The 15,989-nt window shown below is 37.7% G+C and overlaps 1 protein-coding gene across 2 annotated transcripts in view; it reads right to left on the bottom strand.

The window, feature by feature from the left end:
- Positions 1-15,989, bottom strand: part of LOC114046229 (UDP-glucuronic acid decarboxylase 1) — a 148,350-nt gene that overhangs the window by 93,047 nt on the left and 39,314 nt on the right. Inside the window, exon 2 of one of the 2 annotated variants that reach the window (XM_027866470.1) lies at positions 1,302-1,332. In XM_027866470.1, the coding sequence (XP_027722271.1) occupies positions 1,302-1,332 (31 nt within the window). The remainder of the gene's footprint in view (positions 1-1,301; positions 1,333-15,989) is intronic. The other variant, XM_027866472.1, reaches the window with a different exon arrangement.

Here is a 15,989-nt window from a genome sequence, read left to right as displayed (position 1 = left end):
ATACAAATGCTACAGTGGTAGAAATCAGAGCAACATTTCCCCCACCCACTGCGGAAAAAATCTTGTACTCAAAAAAAAAAAAGACATCAAAAGGTAAAGAGTAAAATAAATAAATAAAAGGGATACTAGAGTAAAAAAAGAATATTCTTGTTCTTGGAGACTTTACACTTGTCACTACAAACAGCAACAGCAAAATATCAATTCTCATTTAACTAGCAAGGGTTATGGTGACCACCCTAACTTGAATTCAAAAATCAAGAAAGAAAAATGGCAATGAGAATTTTCTTTTAACTTAAATGGCTTTCTGGGAAAACCTAAAATATGTTTAAAACAACAAAACACAACTTTTCCTCCTTAAATATACATATATGCAAGGGCATACATACATACATAACCACATAAGCTCTGTAAATAGCCTACTAATTAACTAAAACACTATATCAACAGTAAAAGTGTACACAGTAATATAAGCCGGATAAATTGGATTATCATTGCATGTATCAAGAATTTACTCATATAATTTGGGGCACTGACAAGATTCAATTTAATCAATTTTAGACCTCCCTTCTCCTCTTTTCCCTCTCCACATTCTGGGTTTTAAAAGGCCTTTTAAATCAATGAAATGGACTTTGGGGAGAAAAAACAAAATACCTCAGCTGTGTTTCCCTTTTCTCTAGCCCCTTAAACATAGAATTTTAAACACCAATTATAATGTTTTAAACCAGGATAAATCTGAACACATCTTCAAAATTTTATTTCAGAAAGATGATTAAAAATGTCACCTACTTTACAGTTACAGAAACTAAGCATTTTATATTCAGATACAGTAATGAGAGTATGAAGTTATGCCTGAATTATAAATAACCACAAAAAAAAAAAATCAACCCCCAACTACAAGGTTTTCTTCTTATGTTCTAGAAAGATAATCTACACTGTAAATTCTCAGTTACTCATACTAATAGAGGATTTCATTGTCATGTACAATATTAGCAGGTAATTAATACAAAAGGTCATGCCAGCTCTTCTTCTTACCCAACCCCTCCCCCCCCAGTCAGGCTTTTTTAAGAAAACACTCATTCTGCTTATTTCTGGTGATGTATTTTTCATCCTACGTTTTGTTGAGGTTAACACTAGCTTGATTTCCCAGAGCACATACCAAATGACACTGGAGAAGATAGCTTAGATACTGAGAATTCCATCTAAGATTAAAAGTTACTTTCAGTAAATCTACAAAATGGTTAATTGAAAAATTAGCTATTCCACAATTCCATAGCAGACAGATATTAAAGTGAATTAATTACCTTATGTTAACGAAGTTGCCCCAAACAGCTGCTAGAAAAAAGAAAAGAAAAAAAATCATTAAAGTATGCAATATTTACCATTTACAGTGCTGGAATGCACTTTAAGAAAACTGGTCATTAAACAAATTCACACAGAAAACTATAGTATACAGTCTACTAATTAGCTACAAATACAGTAAATGATATATGATATCACAATATCCTGACATCATATGACTGGCTAAAGTTATTTACAGTAAAGGCATTATATAGTGATATAATAAACTAGATTCTTGTACATCAAATAAACCAAGGGAGGCAGTTGGTACAGTGGAGAGACTTCAGGATTTTGTAGTCAGAGAACCTGGGCTCAAAACCAGTTGTGCCATTTACTGGTTGAGTGACCTTGGGCAAGGGAAGAGAAGGGAATAAACATTTATTAAATTCCTACAATGTACCAGGCACTGTGCTAAGCCCTTTACATATATCACCTCATTTGATCCTCACAACAATCCTAGGAGGTAGGTGCTGTTATTATCTTCATTTTACAATTGAGGAAACTGAGGAAGACAAGGTTAAGGGACTTGCTAAGGGTCACACAACTAGTAAGTGTCTAAGCCTGGATTTGAACTTAGGTGTTCCTGACTCAGGGGCCAGCTCTGTGCACTATGGCACCACTTAAGCTGTCTCTGTCATTTTATCTCTGAGTCCCATATTCTGCATCAGTAAAAATTACTTGGTTGGGCAAAATGGCCTTTAAGGTGCCTTCCAGCTCAAGACGATCTTAAGTCCAAATCAAAACAGGTGAGTATTTGTGACTAATGGCTTATCTGGGCCAGATGAGTGAAAAGCAAATTAGCAAAACAAACTGTTAACCCGCACTGCCTAGGAACTGGCAAAAGCAGAGCCAGGAGGGACCCTAGCCACCATCTACTCCAATCTTCATGTTATTTATGAAGAAACTGAGGCCCAGTAAGGTCAATCTAAAAGTAGTGGGAATTAACGAATAGGATCGAAATCCAGGCCCTCAGACTTCAGTACCTCTGCTCCCAAGGTCTTGTACCTAAAGAGGCAGCCTTGGTGCTCTGCCCCAGTTAAGAAAAGAAGGCTTTTTTCTGTTAAGATGATTGATAAGGAGGCATATGCCTGGTGGAATCCAGAGGGATACTTTTCTTGAGATGGAATGGATAACAACGTCAGCAGAAAAGGGAGAAGTGCCATGGTGGGGGTGGGGGTAGGGACAGACAGAAGATGAGCCAATGAAGGAAGCCTCTGGGTATTTATGCCTTGTTAAGATCAGCCTTACACAGGAACCTAACAGTAGATTCACTTGTTTTTGTATATATCTTTTGGGACATCTGATGAGCCTCTTAGTTGCATTACACTTTTGTAGAGTTTTGCTCAGTCCTGGATTAGATTTTCCCTTTTTTCTCTGAGAAACTGAGTTAACTTAAGACAGTACGGTCAATACATAGACATTTTTAAATAATATCTTATTGGAAAGCCTTTTATTTTTGTCAGTCATTTTCTACCCATACCTGCCCCTCTTTTTATGACAAAGGAAAATAATGAGGCAAAGACATTCCACACAGAAGCCCTGTCTAGCAATGTATTACACTATTTGTCCTTGTCCTAGCAGTCATTCTCTACTACTGTGAGAAAGGAGCCGTATTTTGCTATCTCTTCTCTAGGACCTTCACTGGTTTTTCCATTACCCAGAGTTCAAATTCCTTTAATTAGGTTTTTTATTTACATTGTTGTAATTATTACATCTACTGTTCTTTTGGTTCTTACTTCACTCTGCATCAATTCAAACCCATCTTCCCTGAATTTATAATCTTGCTTAAAAATGACTTACATAATTTTATTCCATTACATTCAGACAGTTATTTTAGCCATGCCCAATCAACATGTGGCCACTTTGTTTCTAGTTCTTGGCTACAACAGTGTTGCTAGGAATATTCTGGTATATATTGGACCCTTGTTTCTGTCTTTGACTTCCTTGGTGTATATACCCAATGGTGGCATGCTGGATTAGAGAGTATGGAAAATTTACTTTTTGGAACAATTTAAAATTGAAATATAGAAAGTTAGGTAATATCCTAACATTTTAAAAAAAATTTCGGTAAGTCTTTTCAGGAAGAATGATCAACAAGTTAAGTTGAGTATCCATCAACTAGAAATGTATGAACAAATTACTGAATGTATATATAATATAATATTACTGTGCTGTAAGAAATAACAACAGGGATGGCATCAGAGAAACCTGGAATGATTGTATGAGCTGATGCAAAATGAGGTGAACAGAACTAAGAAGATAATATGTATAATAAACATTGGAAAAACAACTTTGAAAGACTGAAGAAGTCTAACAGATGAAATGAAAAATCGTGACTCCAAAGGACTGATGAAGAAACATGCTATCTACCTCCTGACAGACAGGTGGTAGAATCAAGGTGCAGAATGAGACTTAACATTTCTTGGACATGGATAATATAGAAAATTATTTTGCTTGACAATGCATTTGTTGCAAGGCTTTCTCCTCTTTTTTTTCCCTTCCTGGTGAGGATGGGGAGAGGAAGAAAGGGAACAGTCTCAACTCCCAACAAAAAAAGAGAACCAAAGGAAATGAAGCAAGAAAGCTCTAAATTTTACAGCTGAATTTATTATATACTTTAAGAGAAAAACAAGCTCTATGTAATGAAAAGTCACAATTTAATGTACAATCTTTTCCTAGTCTATAATCTATAAATGCTCATTTTATTTGGCATTTATTAAGTTCAGGATAAAAAATGAAATAAAAATGAATAAAACTTAAAAGAGCTAAAAATTAAATTTAGTTAAGTGAATGAAAGAAAGAATTGAATGAATAATAAAAAAGTATTCATTAAGGACTTATTTTGTATTATACATAATACCAAGTCTTGGGGTGACCCAAGGAGAGTACCTGCTAATGAGGAAGAAAACAAATGGGGAGAGATGTAGCTAGAGAAGGGTATTTAGATGGAGCACATCACTGGAATAGCGAGTGGAGCCATAGGGCAGTCAACTGACATTCTCCTTCCAGAAGCAAGGGCAGTGTTATAACACAGTGAATTCCAAACATGACCTGGAGTAGTGCAGGGCTGATTGTGATCAGGTGACCTGCTCCACATTTTGAAAATGGGTATATACCATCCTCAAAATACTTCAAACTAGATCAACAAAGCTCTCATTAGTTTACGGGAAACTCATTAAATTTCCCATTTTTAAAGATTAACTGGGTGTTTGCTAATACCCACTAACATTTTTACAAAATTATTTCGGGATTCATAGAGTTTTGTCTGCATTTTTTTTGGGGGGGGGAGTAAGAGTAAGCAAGATAGTAGAAAAGTAAAAGGAAGAAGAGATGGAGAGAAGGGTTATTGAATAAAACATGTTATCCTAAATGTAATAAGTAATCTTCACTATCCTTAATGCTATGGACCTTTGATCTCCAAATTTACCAATACCTTGAATGAACCTATCTACATGTTTACACCTTCTTGGAGAAATAAGCACCAGCGTACTATCTGAAGTATTTAGCAGTTCTTTTTTCTTGTTCCTCAAATCCTGGAATCTGAGTGAATGTCTTAACAGTTTATGCAATTTTCTTCTTTTCTCAGCTAGCATTCTATTACTCCTTGGTTTGTTCTTTCAAGATCCCTATCAGTCTCGTTAGTCTAGCCATATAAAGCAGTAGGAAGTAGGATTCTCTATACGGTCTTCACGTCCTCCCCTGCCATTCACCCTGCCGCCATCCACCCTGCCCCCATCCATTTTCTACCTTTTGCTCTGGTCACCTAAATCAAATCAGTACAATCATGGTTTCAATACATTCTCCTAAAGCTCCACTCTCCACTCCTTGGGCTTCCCAGGCTAAAACATCTAAGCGCCCTTCTCTGGCCACCACCTCCCCATGTGTATTGTGTGCTCTCTATTAGAATGTACACTGCACATAACTTGCATGTACATGGTTATTTAAATGGTGTTTCCTCTCACTAGAATGTGAGCTCATTGGGGGCAGGGACCATGTTTTTTTGTCTTTCTTTGTATCTCCAGTGTTTAGTGCACTGCCTAACACACAGTAGACACTTAATCAGTGTGTTATTGTTGACTCTGGAAACCGTAAGGTCAAATCTTGTGTCTTGTATTTACATTTCTATTACGTGCTTTTGCACAATGCCTGGCACACAGTAAGTACCCATCCCACCCCCTCTGCACCCATCTATCTGTGCATCCCATCCATTCATCGATCTATCTTTCTAATACTTGCAAACTATGGGATGCAGCAATTTACTTAACCTTTGTTTCTCAGGCAACTCCCTAGGCCATTATCTACTATAATTCCCTAAACTCATGAAAAATCACAGATCCTTTGTGTATTAAATCACTATGGAAGAGACTGGGATGATGTCAGGCTTTAATTTGTACTCAACTGGGAGTATGCATTCCAAGAACTTTCTAGGCATGTGAGGAGGGCAAGTGAAACATTCATGCAAATGTTTCACCAGAGAGCCTCCACTTTGGAACAGACCTTATACATTACTTGGTCCAACTCTCCCATCTGATAAAAGATTATCTCTACTATCAACCAACCAGCAGTTATTAAGCCCCTATTTTGGGGCCAGGTACAGCCAGGGCTAGGAACTAGGAAGAGGAATGGGAGTGGGGGAAATAAACAAGTGAAACATTCACTGCCCCTAGGGAACTTAGATTCAATCAGAGAAACAACATGTATATACACAGGGATTGGCAAAAAAGACCCAAAGTGATTAGCAGGGAGTATAGAATGTGGCTCTTGAAATAAGTTTTGAAGATGAGATTCTAAGAGATAAAGGTCAAGAGGGAATACATTCCAGATATCAATGCAATACCATGGAGACAGGAGGTAGAAACGGAGAGTCATGTGTTAAGAACAGCACGAAGACCAATTTGGATGGGCTAGGGGAAAGGGGAAATGGGAAGAGAAGGGAGGGAGGACAGTGGGTGACGAAAGTGAAAAGGTATGATAGAGTCAGACTGTAAAAAGCTTTTAATAATAAAACAGGATTTTAAAAACTGATTCCAGAGATAATGAGGAGCCATTGAAGTTTATTGAGAAGGGGAGTAATGTGTTCAGACCTGTACCTTACCTTAGGAAAATAAATTTTGGCAGCTGGGTGAAGGATGAATTGAGTAGGGAGAGACTTAACGCAGAGAGACCAAATAGAAGATTACTGTAATAATCCAGGAGAGAGGTGACAGAATTACAGCATCTTAGTGTTAGAAGTAACCTCAGAAATCATCTAATTCAGATCATACCTAAATACTTCCTCTAATGCTGCATTAGGGATATGAGACAAAGAATTCAACCGTGCCCCATCCTAGTAATGCACTCAACCCTGCTACCTTGGGATGAGTCCCAAAGGGCCATTCCTGGTTCTTTGAGCCATCAGGGCTGAATAAAATCACTATCTCTGGGTGACCCATAGCCTAAATGACCTTAGAAAAAGCTTTTAGCTTGGCCTTCAGAAGTATCAGTAGTAATATTTATAGGCATCATCTCATTTGATTTTCAAAACAGTCTCTAGAGATAGGTGATACTATTATCTCCATTTTACAGATGACTTGGCAGGTTCACTTACATAGCTAGTTAAATGCCTGAGGACCAGGTGGTCTTGTTTCTAAGGCACATGATTTTGCAATATTTAAGCAACTACTGCAAGGGTCAGAAAGGTCTCCAAACACAAAGTGTTTCCTCATATTCTTTCTATTATGTCTTTGTCTTTGTCATTCCACATCTTTCTCTGTCACTCTCTGAAAACTTTCCATTCCATATGAATAAACATTGCAATTCTGAAATTAAGACACTAAGTATTTCCAGTTTTTGTCATGTGACAACTGGCTTGCTACTTGAGTTTAAAATTACCTCTTAACCTCTGTGCTTTGGTTTCCTTTTGTAATAAAATAAGAAATAAATACTGATCCAAAAAAATTAAACCTTATAGGATTGGTTGTATTAGCTTAAGTAAGCAGCTAAATAATGATGAGACTCAATTATCATAATACCTAAATCTTTGTTATTGAATGTTAACGGCAGAAAGAGAACCCAATTTAGAGTTAGAAACTTTTATTGTTGTTGTTCAACTCTCCAAGACCCCATCTGGGATTTTCTTGGCAAATATACTGGAGTAATTTTTGCCATTTCCTTCTCCAGCTCATTTTACAGATGAGAAAACTGAGGCAAACAGGGTTAAATGACTTGCGCAGGGTCACACAGCTAGTATCTGAGGCCGGATTTGAACTCACAAAGAGTAGTCTTCCTGATTCCGATCCCAGTGCTCTATCCATTGTGCCACTTAGCTGCCCTAGAGTTAGAAGACCTGGGTTCAAATACAAGCTCCAACCCTTTTACTATTTATATGACCTTTAGACATATTTCCAGGTCACCTTTTTTTTCTCTTCAGCTCCAGTTTTACATCATAAACTGTCTGCTGGATATAGCCATCTCAATGCCTCATAGATATTCTAAATTAATCATGTCCAAAATAGAACTCATCTTTTCCTAAAACTCTTCCCTCATCCCTATTTCTTTCTGTTGAGGACCTTACTATTTTTTCAGTCATCTAGGTTTGCAACCTGAATCATCCTGTGCTCTTCTCTCTCCTTCATCTCCCACAGTTACCAAGTCTTATAGATTCAGCCTCCAGAACATCTATCCCTTTCTGACTCCTGGCATAGACACTACCTAGTTAGGCCCCCACTCCTCTCATCTGGATAAGCCTCCAATCATGCTTCAGTCAAAGGGACTTACATTCTATCTCCTAATGCCTGAAATATGCACCATTGTATCACCTCTGCCTCTTAGAATCTCTAGCATCCTAAGGATTCTCAAAGAAACTTAGAATCCTTGAGTGCCTACTTGAGGCTTCTCTTAATCTCCCCAGTTGCTAGTACCCAACTCCACCCCAGAAATTATTTTGTATTTACTTCATATGTATTTCACATTTACTTACCTGAATTTAGATTTTTATTTGCTTATCAGATATTTATACTTATCAGATATATCAGATACTTGATATACTTGATAGCAGATATTTATAAATACTGGATATACTTATCAGATATTTACTTATCTGAATGCTTTCCCTACAAGCTTCTGGAGAAGGGGCTGTTTTGTTTCTTAATTCTCAGCACCCAAAACAATGCCTAACACATAATAGGCACCTAATGAATGACTGAATTAATCAAGAAGATTTCAGGGGGGCAGGAAATGGGGTATGGAAACATTACAGAGGGTTGAATGCAAGTCAAATGCCTGCTCAGATTGATATGAATATAAGGGCAGTCCAGACAAACTCATGTCCTAGCGGTTCAGTCTAGAAAAGCCCAAGACTAACCAAGGAGCTCACCGCCATCAGAGAAGCCTGTGCCATTCCAAATTTGCTCTTTAAGAGTTCAGGTTGGGCAGTTAGGAGGTGCAGTAGAGAGAAACTGGCCCTGGAGTCAGGAGGACCTGAGTTCAAATACAACCTCAGACACATAACACTAGGTGCATGACTCTGGGCAAGTCACTTACGCCCAATTTGCCCTTACCAAAAAAAAAAGAAAAAAAAAGAAGAGTTCAGGTTACTTGGTGGTCAAATCCAGGAAGACTAATTATCATTTAATACATTTAGATATCTTCTCACTTAGCCAAAAGGAGATAAATGACTTATTATGAAGAGAGTCCCAGATAAAAACACAAGCTGAAGAAGCCCACTTTAAGAAAATAGTCTGACCAATTCAATTAAGTATTTAAGATTCAAAAATATCAGTAACTGCCATTTTACACATACCCCTCTCCTTTCCTCTCTCCTCCAAAAAGGTAAGAGAATTCTTAGTGGAAAAAATTCATAAAACATTTATACAAAGGGCCAACCCTTGGTTATCATTGTATGGTGGTCCCTTCCATGACTCATTAAATATTTATTGAGTGCCTATTTCTTTCCTTTTTACAACACCCTCCAAGATAAATTACCCAAATAAGGTTAAACAAGTAACGTCCTCTACCTTCTATCATCAATTCTCAGAAAAAGCTAATATGAAATTGTCTAGATGGGGTAAGAAGTTCTGTACTACTGCGGGTACAAAAGGTAGGGACATAGTGTGAAAAGAACACCACTGGCTATGGAGTCAGGGGACCTATTATTTTTCACTCAGCTCTGAAATTTATGATGTTCTGTGTCTTCCCCATTTAGCACAGTGTCTGGCATACAGTAGGTGCTTAATAAATGTTTACTGATTGGTTCATCCTTCAATTAGAGAAGTAACATTCTTCTGAGAAGAGGTCCGTAGGCTTTACCTGACTGCCAAAGGGGTCCATGGCATACATAAACAAGGTTAAGAACTCTTAGACTAGATGGTCTCTATAGCTCCAGATCTCTAATCTTATATCTAAAATACGTCATAGGTTCTCTTAATAGTCATAGATTTAAAATTGGAAGGGACCTCGGAGCTCGAGCATTCTGCACATTCTCATAGAATTTTAAGTTGGGCCTTTGGAGATCAGCTAATTCAGCTGTTCATTTTATGGAAGACGGAACAGAAACAACTTGCTCCAAGATACACAGGAAATAAGAGGCAGAACAAGGATTTGAACATGGGTCTCCTGACTCCAAAATCCAATATTCTTTCCACTATAGTGGATTTTTGACTGCTTTTCTTTATAAATGTATTTTTAAAATGTCTGCTAAACTATGGGTGATTCAACAATATCTAAAACTATGTTTCTATAGGAAAACCCATTACTTTTTCAAAACAACTAACTTACAGTAGAACTTCTCGGAATATGATCTATCTGTAAATTAAGGACTCCTTGTATTGGGTACATGTTATGTACTCTATGTTTTCAAAGCTGACTTATTTATTAATCATTTTTATTATGATATGCAAACAGCCACATGATACAATGGACAGAGTGCCTGGCCTGGAGTCAAGATGACTGCTCTTCCTGAGTTTAAATCTGGCTTCAAACATTTACTAGCTGTGTGACCTTGGGTTAAGTCACTTAACCCTGTCTGCCTCAGTTTCCTCATCTGTAAAATGAGATGGAGAGGGAAATGGCAAACCACTCCAGTATCTTTGCCAAGAAAACCCCAAATGGGATCAAGAAGGGTCAGACACAACTGAAACAATTAAACAATAACAACAAAAAGTTCAAATTTTGACTCAAACACATACTAGTTGTGTGACCCTTGACAAGCTACATAATCCATTTTACAGATGAGTTTTCTCATCTGTAAAATGACCTCCCAGGGTTGTTGTGAGGATAAAATGAGACAATATTTGTAATTGTTTTACAAACCTTAAGGTCTTATATAAATGTACTAAGGTAATATTTTTATTATTATTATAGATATTAATATTATTCCCATGTTTTTATCCCTAAATTTTTTCCTGTTCTTTAAAATAATGAATATTTCAATCTGACCATCACACACACACAATCACAAACTAATGCCATGGCACTCGTGACCTCTGTCATCTATAGTATAGCTTTCTAACTGGTCGCCCAAATTCAAGGCTGTTCCTACTCCAACCCAACCTCCACTCTTCTGACAAACTGACTTTTCTAAAGCCCAAGTCTTAATCATGTCACACCATACCCCCTTACTCTTCTCAATGAGCTCCACTTACTTCCCATTTCCTCCAGAATCAAATGTACCCCCTCTACTTGGCATTTAAAGCTCTACACAATCTAGCCTCTTCCTACCTTTCCATTCTTCTCGAAAGTCATTCCCCATTCTCACCCCCAAGTAAGTACTCTTATGATTCAACTGCACTGGCCTACCAGCAGTTCCTCTAACAAGCCACTCCAATTCCCTATCTTCTTGCTTGTTTTGCACTGCCCCAGGCTGGGAATTCTACAGCCCCTCACATCAGCCTCTCAGTTTCCAAGACTTCCTTTAAAATTCAGTTCAAGGGGCAGCTAGGTGGCACAGTGGATAGAGCACCGGCCCTGAAGTCAGGAGGACCTGAGTTCAAATCCGGCCTCAGACCAAACACTTGACACTTACTAGCTGTGTGACCCTGGGCAAGTCACTTAACCCCAATTGCCTAAAAAAAAATAAAATAAAAATAAAATTCAGTTCAAAGCCCACCTTCAGCAGATGTGCCCCGCCCCCCCAATGCCTTCCATCAAAATCAGGGAGACAACAGTAAGTCATTTACTAATGTAAATTTGAGGGCACGGACTGTTTTTGGCCTAGCTTGGAATCCCCAGCATTTAAGCAGAACAAAGCACATGGCATTCCTAAATGTTTGTTGAGTGAATGACTTACCTTTAAACTTGGCACTTTGCTTTTTGTTTTTTAAAGCAGATGCTAAGATATGCAGATAATACCTTACTAGAGGCAGATAATACCTTACTAGAACTGACTAGAATCAGAAAGGTGTACTTCTATTCCAAACTCATTTAAAGGAAATGGTACAGTAGAGACAGGGTACAGATTGGGGCCAGAGGACCAGGGTTTAAAACTTGGCTACCCCAATTATTTGTGAGATCTTAAGCAAGTCACTTACCTTTCTAGGTCCCTATTTTCTATTTCTGTAAAATGAGAGATCTGGATAAGCACTAAGATCCCTGCCAGCTCTAAATCAATGAAATGAAAACTCTCTAGATTACATAAAAGGATGGTGTGAATTAACTACATCTTAGCCAGTCTCCTGACAGCTGTGAGAGTGGAGATGGTAACGACTTATCACACCATGTTGTTTTTAAGGAAATGATCATCAAAGCCCTTTTGCTGCTGCCAAAGTAGAATATAAGAGTTAACAATTTATGTGAACCTGTAGGAATGCCTCTCATAGCCAGTGCTTTATTGATTAACCCGGCTGAGAAGATTGCAGACCAAATAAACCTTTCAAGGCCATTATCATATTCATTGACATTAACTAGTTTTAAATGAACTCAGCCAGAGATAGAAAGTCTAAAACCTGTTTTATCAATTAAACATCAACTGGCCAAAGAGACAGATAGACCTAACGATTTTTTTCTTAAACAATTTCCTTCTTTTTGGGCAGCTATATTTTTATTCTGTGAAAAATGAATTGCTCTGATGAAATTACAATGTTCATCTTAGTCCCTTTCCCTCTTTCCCTTTAAATGGAAATTTCTTGGTGGGGCACAGTTGAGCATGTGTTATTCCTTATAGATAGAGAGTTAGGGATATACATGGAGTAAGGGAGACAGAGACACAGGTATATATGTATAGATACATATATAAAATGAATAAAGAATGCACATATATATGCATTCAGATGAAGGAAGTGAGAGCTCCCAAGTATTGGCAGTGAGTAAATGAGTAAATGAATTAAAAAACAAACAAGCACTAAGTGCTATGTGCAAGTGCATATATGTATTTATTATATATACATGTGCATTTGTTATTCATTATGGTAAACATTTATATATATATATATGTATATATATACACACATACATATATAAATAAAATGAATGAATGCCCAATTGTGCCCCATCAAGAAACATACACATATATTTAAATTTATTTATTGAGCTCCCGCCATGAAAGAGTCACAATAAAGATGCTACTAGGGACAGAGAGAGCATGACACATGAGACTTCTTGATTCACACAACACGTAAAATAAGTTTCTTTAAGCCATCTTTTGCCTCAGAAAGGCCAGGAATTCTCTTCTCTTAAAAAAAAAAATGTTAAAGAGATGGCTTCACACAGCCCATTATTTAAAATCCCAGATTTTCAATTTGGCTTTCAAAGACCCCCAAGCATAGATCCTTTCTTTCACTTCTTTATGTCTAGGTTTTCATATCTTTCTTCACTCATAGGAACAAAGATTTAGAGCTGGAATGGAATTTAGAGGTAATCTAATCCAACCCCATCTTTTTACAATGAGGAAATTGAGGACCAGAGAGATTAAGTGATTTGGGCAAAGTTACACAGCTAGTAGGTGGCAGTCAGAATCTGAACTCATGTCCTAGTGGCGGTCAGAATCCAAACCCATGTTCTTTGATTTCAAATGTGGAACATTTCCCATTGTCCCACCCATTGCTTTCCCCTCAGAAACTAGGTTGCAATCAAGCTAACCTGTTTGCATTCCCCTGCATGTGATTCATGCTTCAGTCTGTGTATGCATTGAAATCACCTACTCTTCCAAATTTCACTCTATCTATGACTAGCACCTTCAAAAACCCTCCTCAGCCTTGCCTCCTCTAGGAGATGCTCCCTAATTAGCCTTCCCTATTACACTGTTCCCTCTGCTTAGGACCCCTTCCCCAATACTTAAAACTTCAGTTTAAAAAAACAAAAAACCTTCAGTTTAATTGCCTCTTGACTATGTTATTTTTATACAACCCTAATAGTCTATAGAACCCAACATACAAATTGTACAAATTTAGAACCCAATTAGTCTGAGCTAATGAGATTCTCAAATAAAACATACTCTCTAAGCTTTGCTGGAAAAGTGATTGATTTCATTTGCATAAGTCCAAATCCAAATGCAGTTGCTTTGTAATGAGAATTTAAGGAACGGGCATTTGGAAAGAACAGATTTACCTTGAGTTCTAATTTTTCTAAGAAGGAAATTTAATAGAGTAGGATAGAGAAGCCTGATACAAGCCAAGGTCAGCTCTAGGCAATTTCAACATCAGACAATCAAATGAAGGAAGTGAAAGTTCCCAAGTACTAGCAAAGAGTGGATGAATGAATTGTTATTTTTTCTTTCTTTCTTTCTTTTTTTTAAGGCAATTGAGGTTAAATGACTTGCCCAGGGTCACACAGCTAGTAGTGTCAACTGTTTGGTCTGAAGCCAGATTTGAACTCAGGTCCTCTTGACTTCAGGGCCAGTGATCTATCCACTGTGTCACCTAAATGAATTATTTTTAAAGCCCTTATTAAGTGCTAACTCTATGCAAAGCACAATGGTAAAGCTTTGTGGATGGAAACAGAGGTATGACTGACTCTGTTCTCAATGAGTTCACATTCTAGTACTAGGAAGCGAGACAACATATAAGAAAGGTGTCAGGTGGAAAGGTCGCAAAGACCTTAGGGTCACACTTTCAAGGCAGATGGTAAAACCGCTTCTGTAATGTCATTTCCACTGATAAAATCTTATCAGTTTCTAATGCTGAACCATCTCACACTGAGCTAGAAACATTCCCATTCCAAAGGCTCTTCTCTTCAGGCTACAGGGCTGTCTGCACGAAGTCTGAGGGGAGAAAATGATCAAAGCGGCGGTGGTTGTAGTGGTGGTTTGACTTGCCTGGCCCATGTTGCCTTCCATCTCCCCCTCGGGGTCTCCTACTACTTTTCAACAGGCTGAATGGATTTCCTGCCCCATGATGGTCAGACTGTACGTGAACTATTATGTTTAGTTCTGGGTTATTCAGAAAGGCAGGAGGAAGGACAGTACAATCAGGATGCTAACTGAATTTGATACCATAGCAGTGGAGGGTGAGTTGAGGGAACTGGAGATGTTTATCCAAGAGGGGAGGCATGATAGGTGTTTGCTAGCATTTAAAGGGCTCTCCTGTGGACAAGGGTTCAGAATTATTTTGCTTTATGTCATTTCATTGTATGTATGTCGTCGTTCCAATTTTTAACAGTTAAGGAAGCAATTTGAGGACAGGGATTGTATACCCTAAAGGCTATGGGTTTAACAGAAAAATCCTTGTCTGGAAGTTAGAAGCCCTAGGCTCTAGTCTAAACTCTGTCACTAACTACCTTGTATAGCACCAATACCTCTGAGCTTTGGTTGTGTCTTCTGTAAAACTGGGAAGTTGAAATGGATGATCTCAGGGGAGGCAGCTGTGTCATGGGATATCAAAGGGCACTGGATTTGGAGTCAAAGGCCCTGGGTGAGTTCTGTACCACTACTTTTTAGCCAAGTCCCTGGGCTACAGGTTTCAATGATGAGCTTCACTTTCCTCATCTATAAAATGGATCTAAGAGTGACTATTACATGAACTGATGCAGAATGAAGTTAGCAGAAACAGGAAAACAATGTAAGAACGTAAACAGAAAGAATAGAAATTATGAAAATGAACTTATATCTAATGGTAGCCATCTCTATGGTTGAGGGTAAGAAAAAAAAGGGGGAAGAAATTTACATGATAATTGTATTATAGATTTAAAAGGAATAATAAGTTGTACATAACAGATTTGTAGTTTCATGTGCAATCATCTTTTTCATTATACTATGTTATGAAAATGCACTGTTTGCAGAGATTAATTAGGGACTACAGGCATGTAATACAGACACGACTTAGATGTTAATTGTTTCTGCTAACCTACCTTTCCCCTCCTCTTTTTCTTCCCCCCATAAATATTTGTTATTAGGGATGGCTCACTGGGTAGCAGTGGAAGGGGGAATATATTAAAAATGAATATGTGGTAAAGACAAAATACATCAATAAAACTAAGATTTCTTTTTAAAGAGAGCCTACCAAAGTAAGAAAGCTATTATAAGATTCAAATAAGATATATAATGGAAAGCACTCTGTAATTAGGGAAGTTCTAAAAAATGTTAATGCTTTTATAAGATCCCTTCCAACTCAAATTTGGTGATCTGAATTCTGTGGGCTCTCTTCTTTTTTCAAAACTGTGTTTTGCTCTATATCTGCATGGTTAAAAGGAACCTAAGCCTGGATGAGTACAAAGCATGAAACCCTCCTTCGATCACCGTCATA

This window comes from Vombatus ursinus, unplaced genomic scaffold (assembly GCF_900497805.2).
Source record: "Vombatus ursinus unplaced genomic scaffold, bare-nosed wombat genome assembly UNPS02014781.1, whole genome shotgun sequence".
In the NCBI taxonomy this organism is placed as follows: domain Eukaryota; kingdom Metazoa; phylum Chordata; class Mammalia; order Diprotodontia; family Vombatidae; genus Vombatus; species Vombatus ursinus.
Note: the sequence above shows the minus strand (reverse complement) of the source record. Positions and strands in the feature narration are given on the sequence as shown.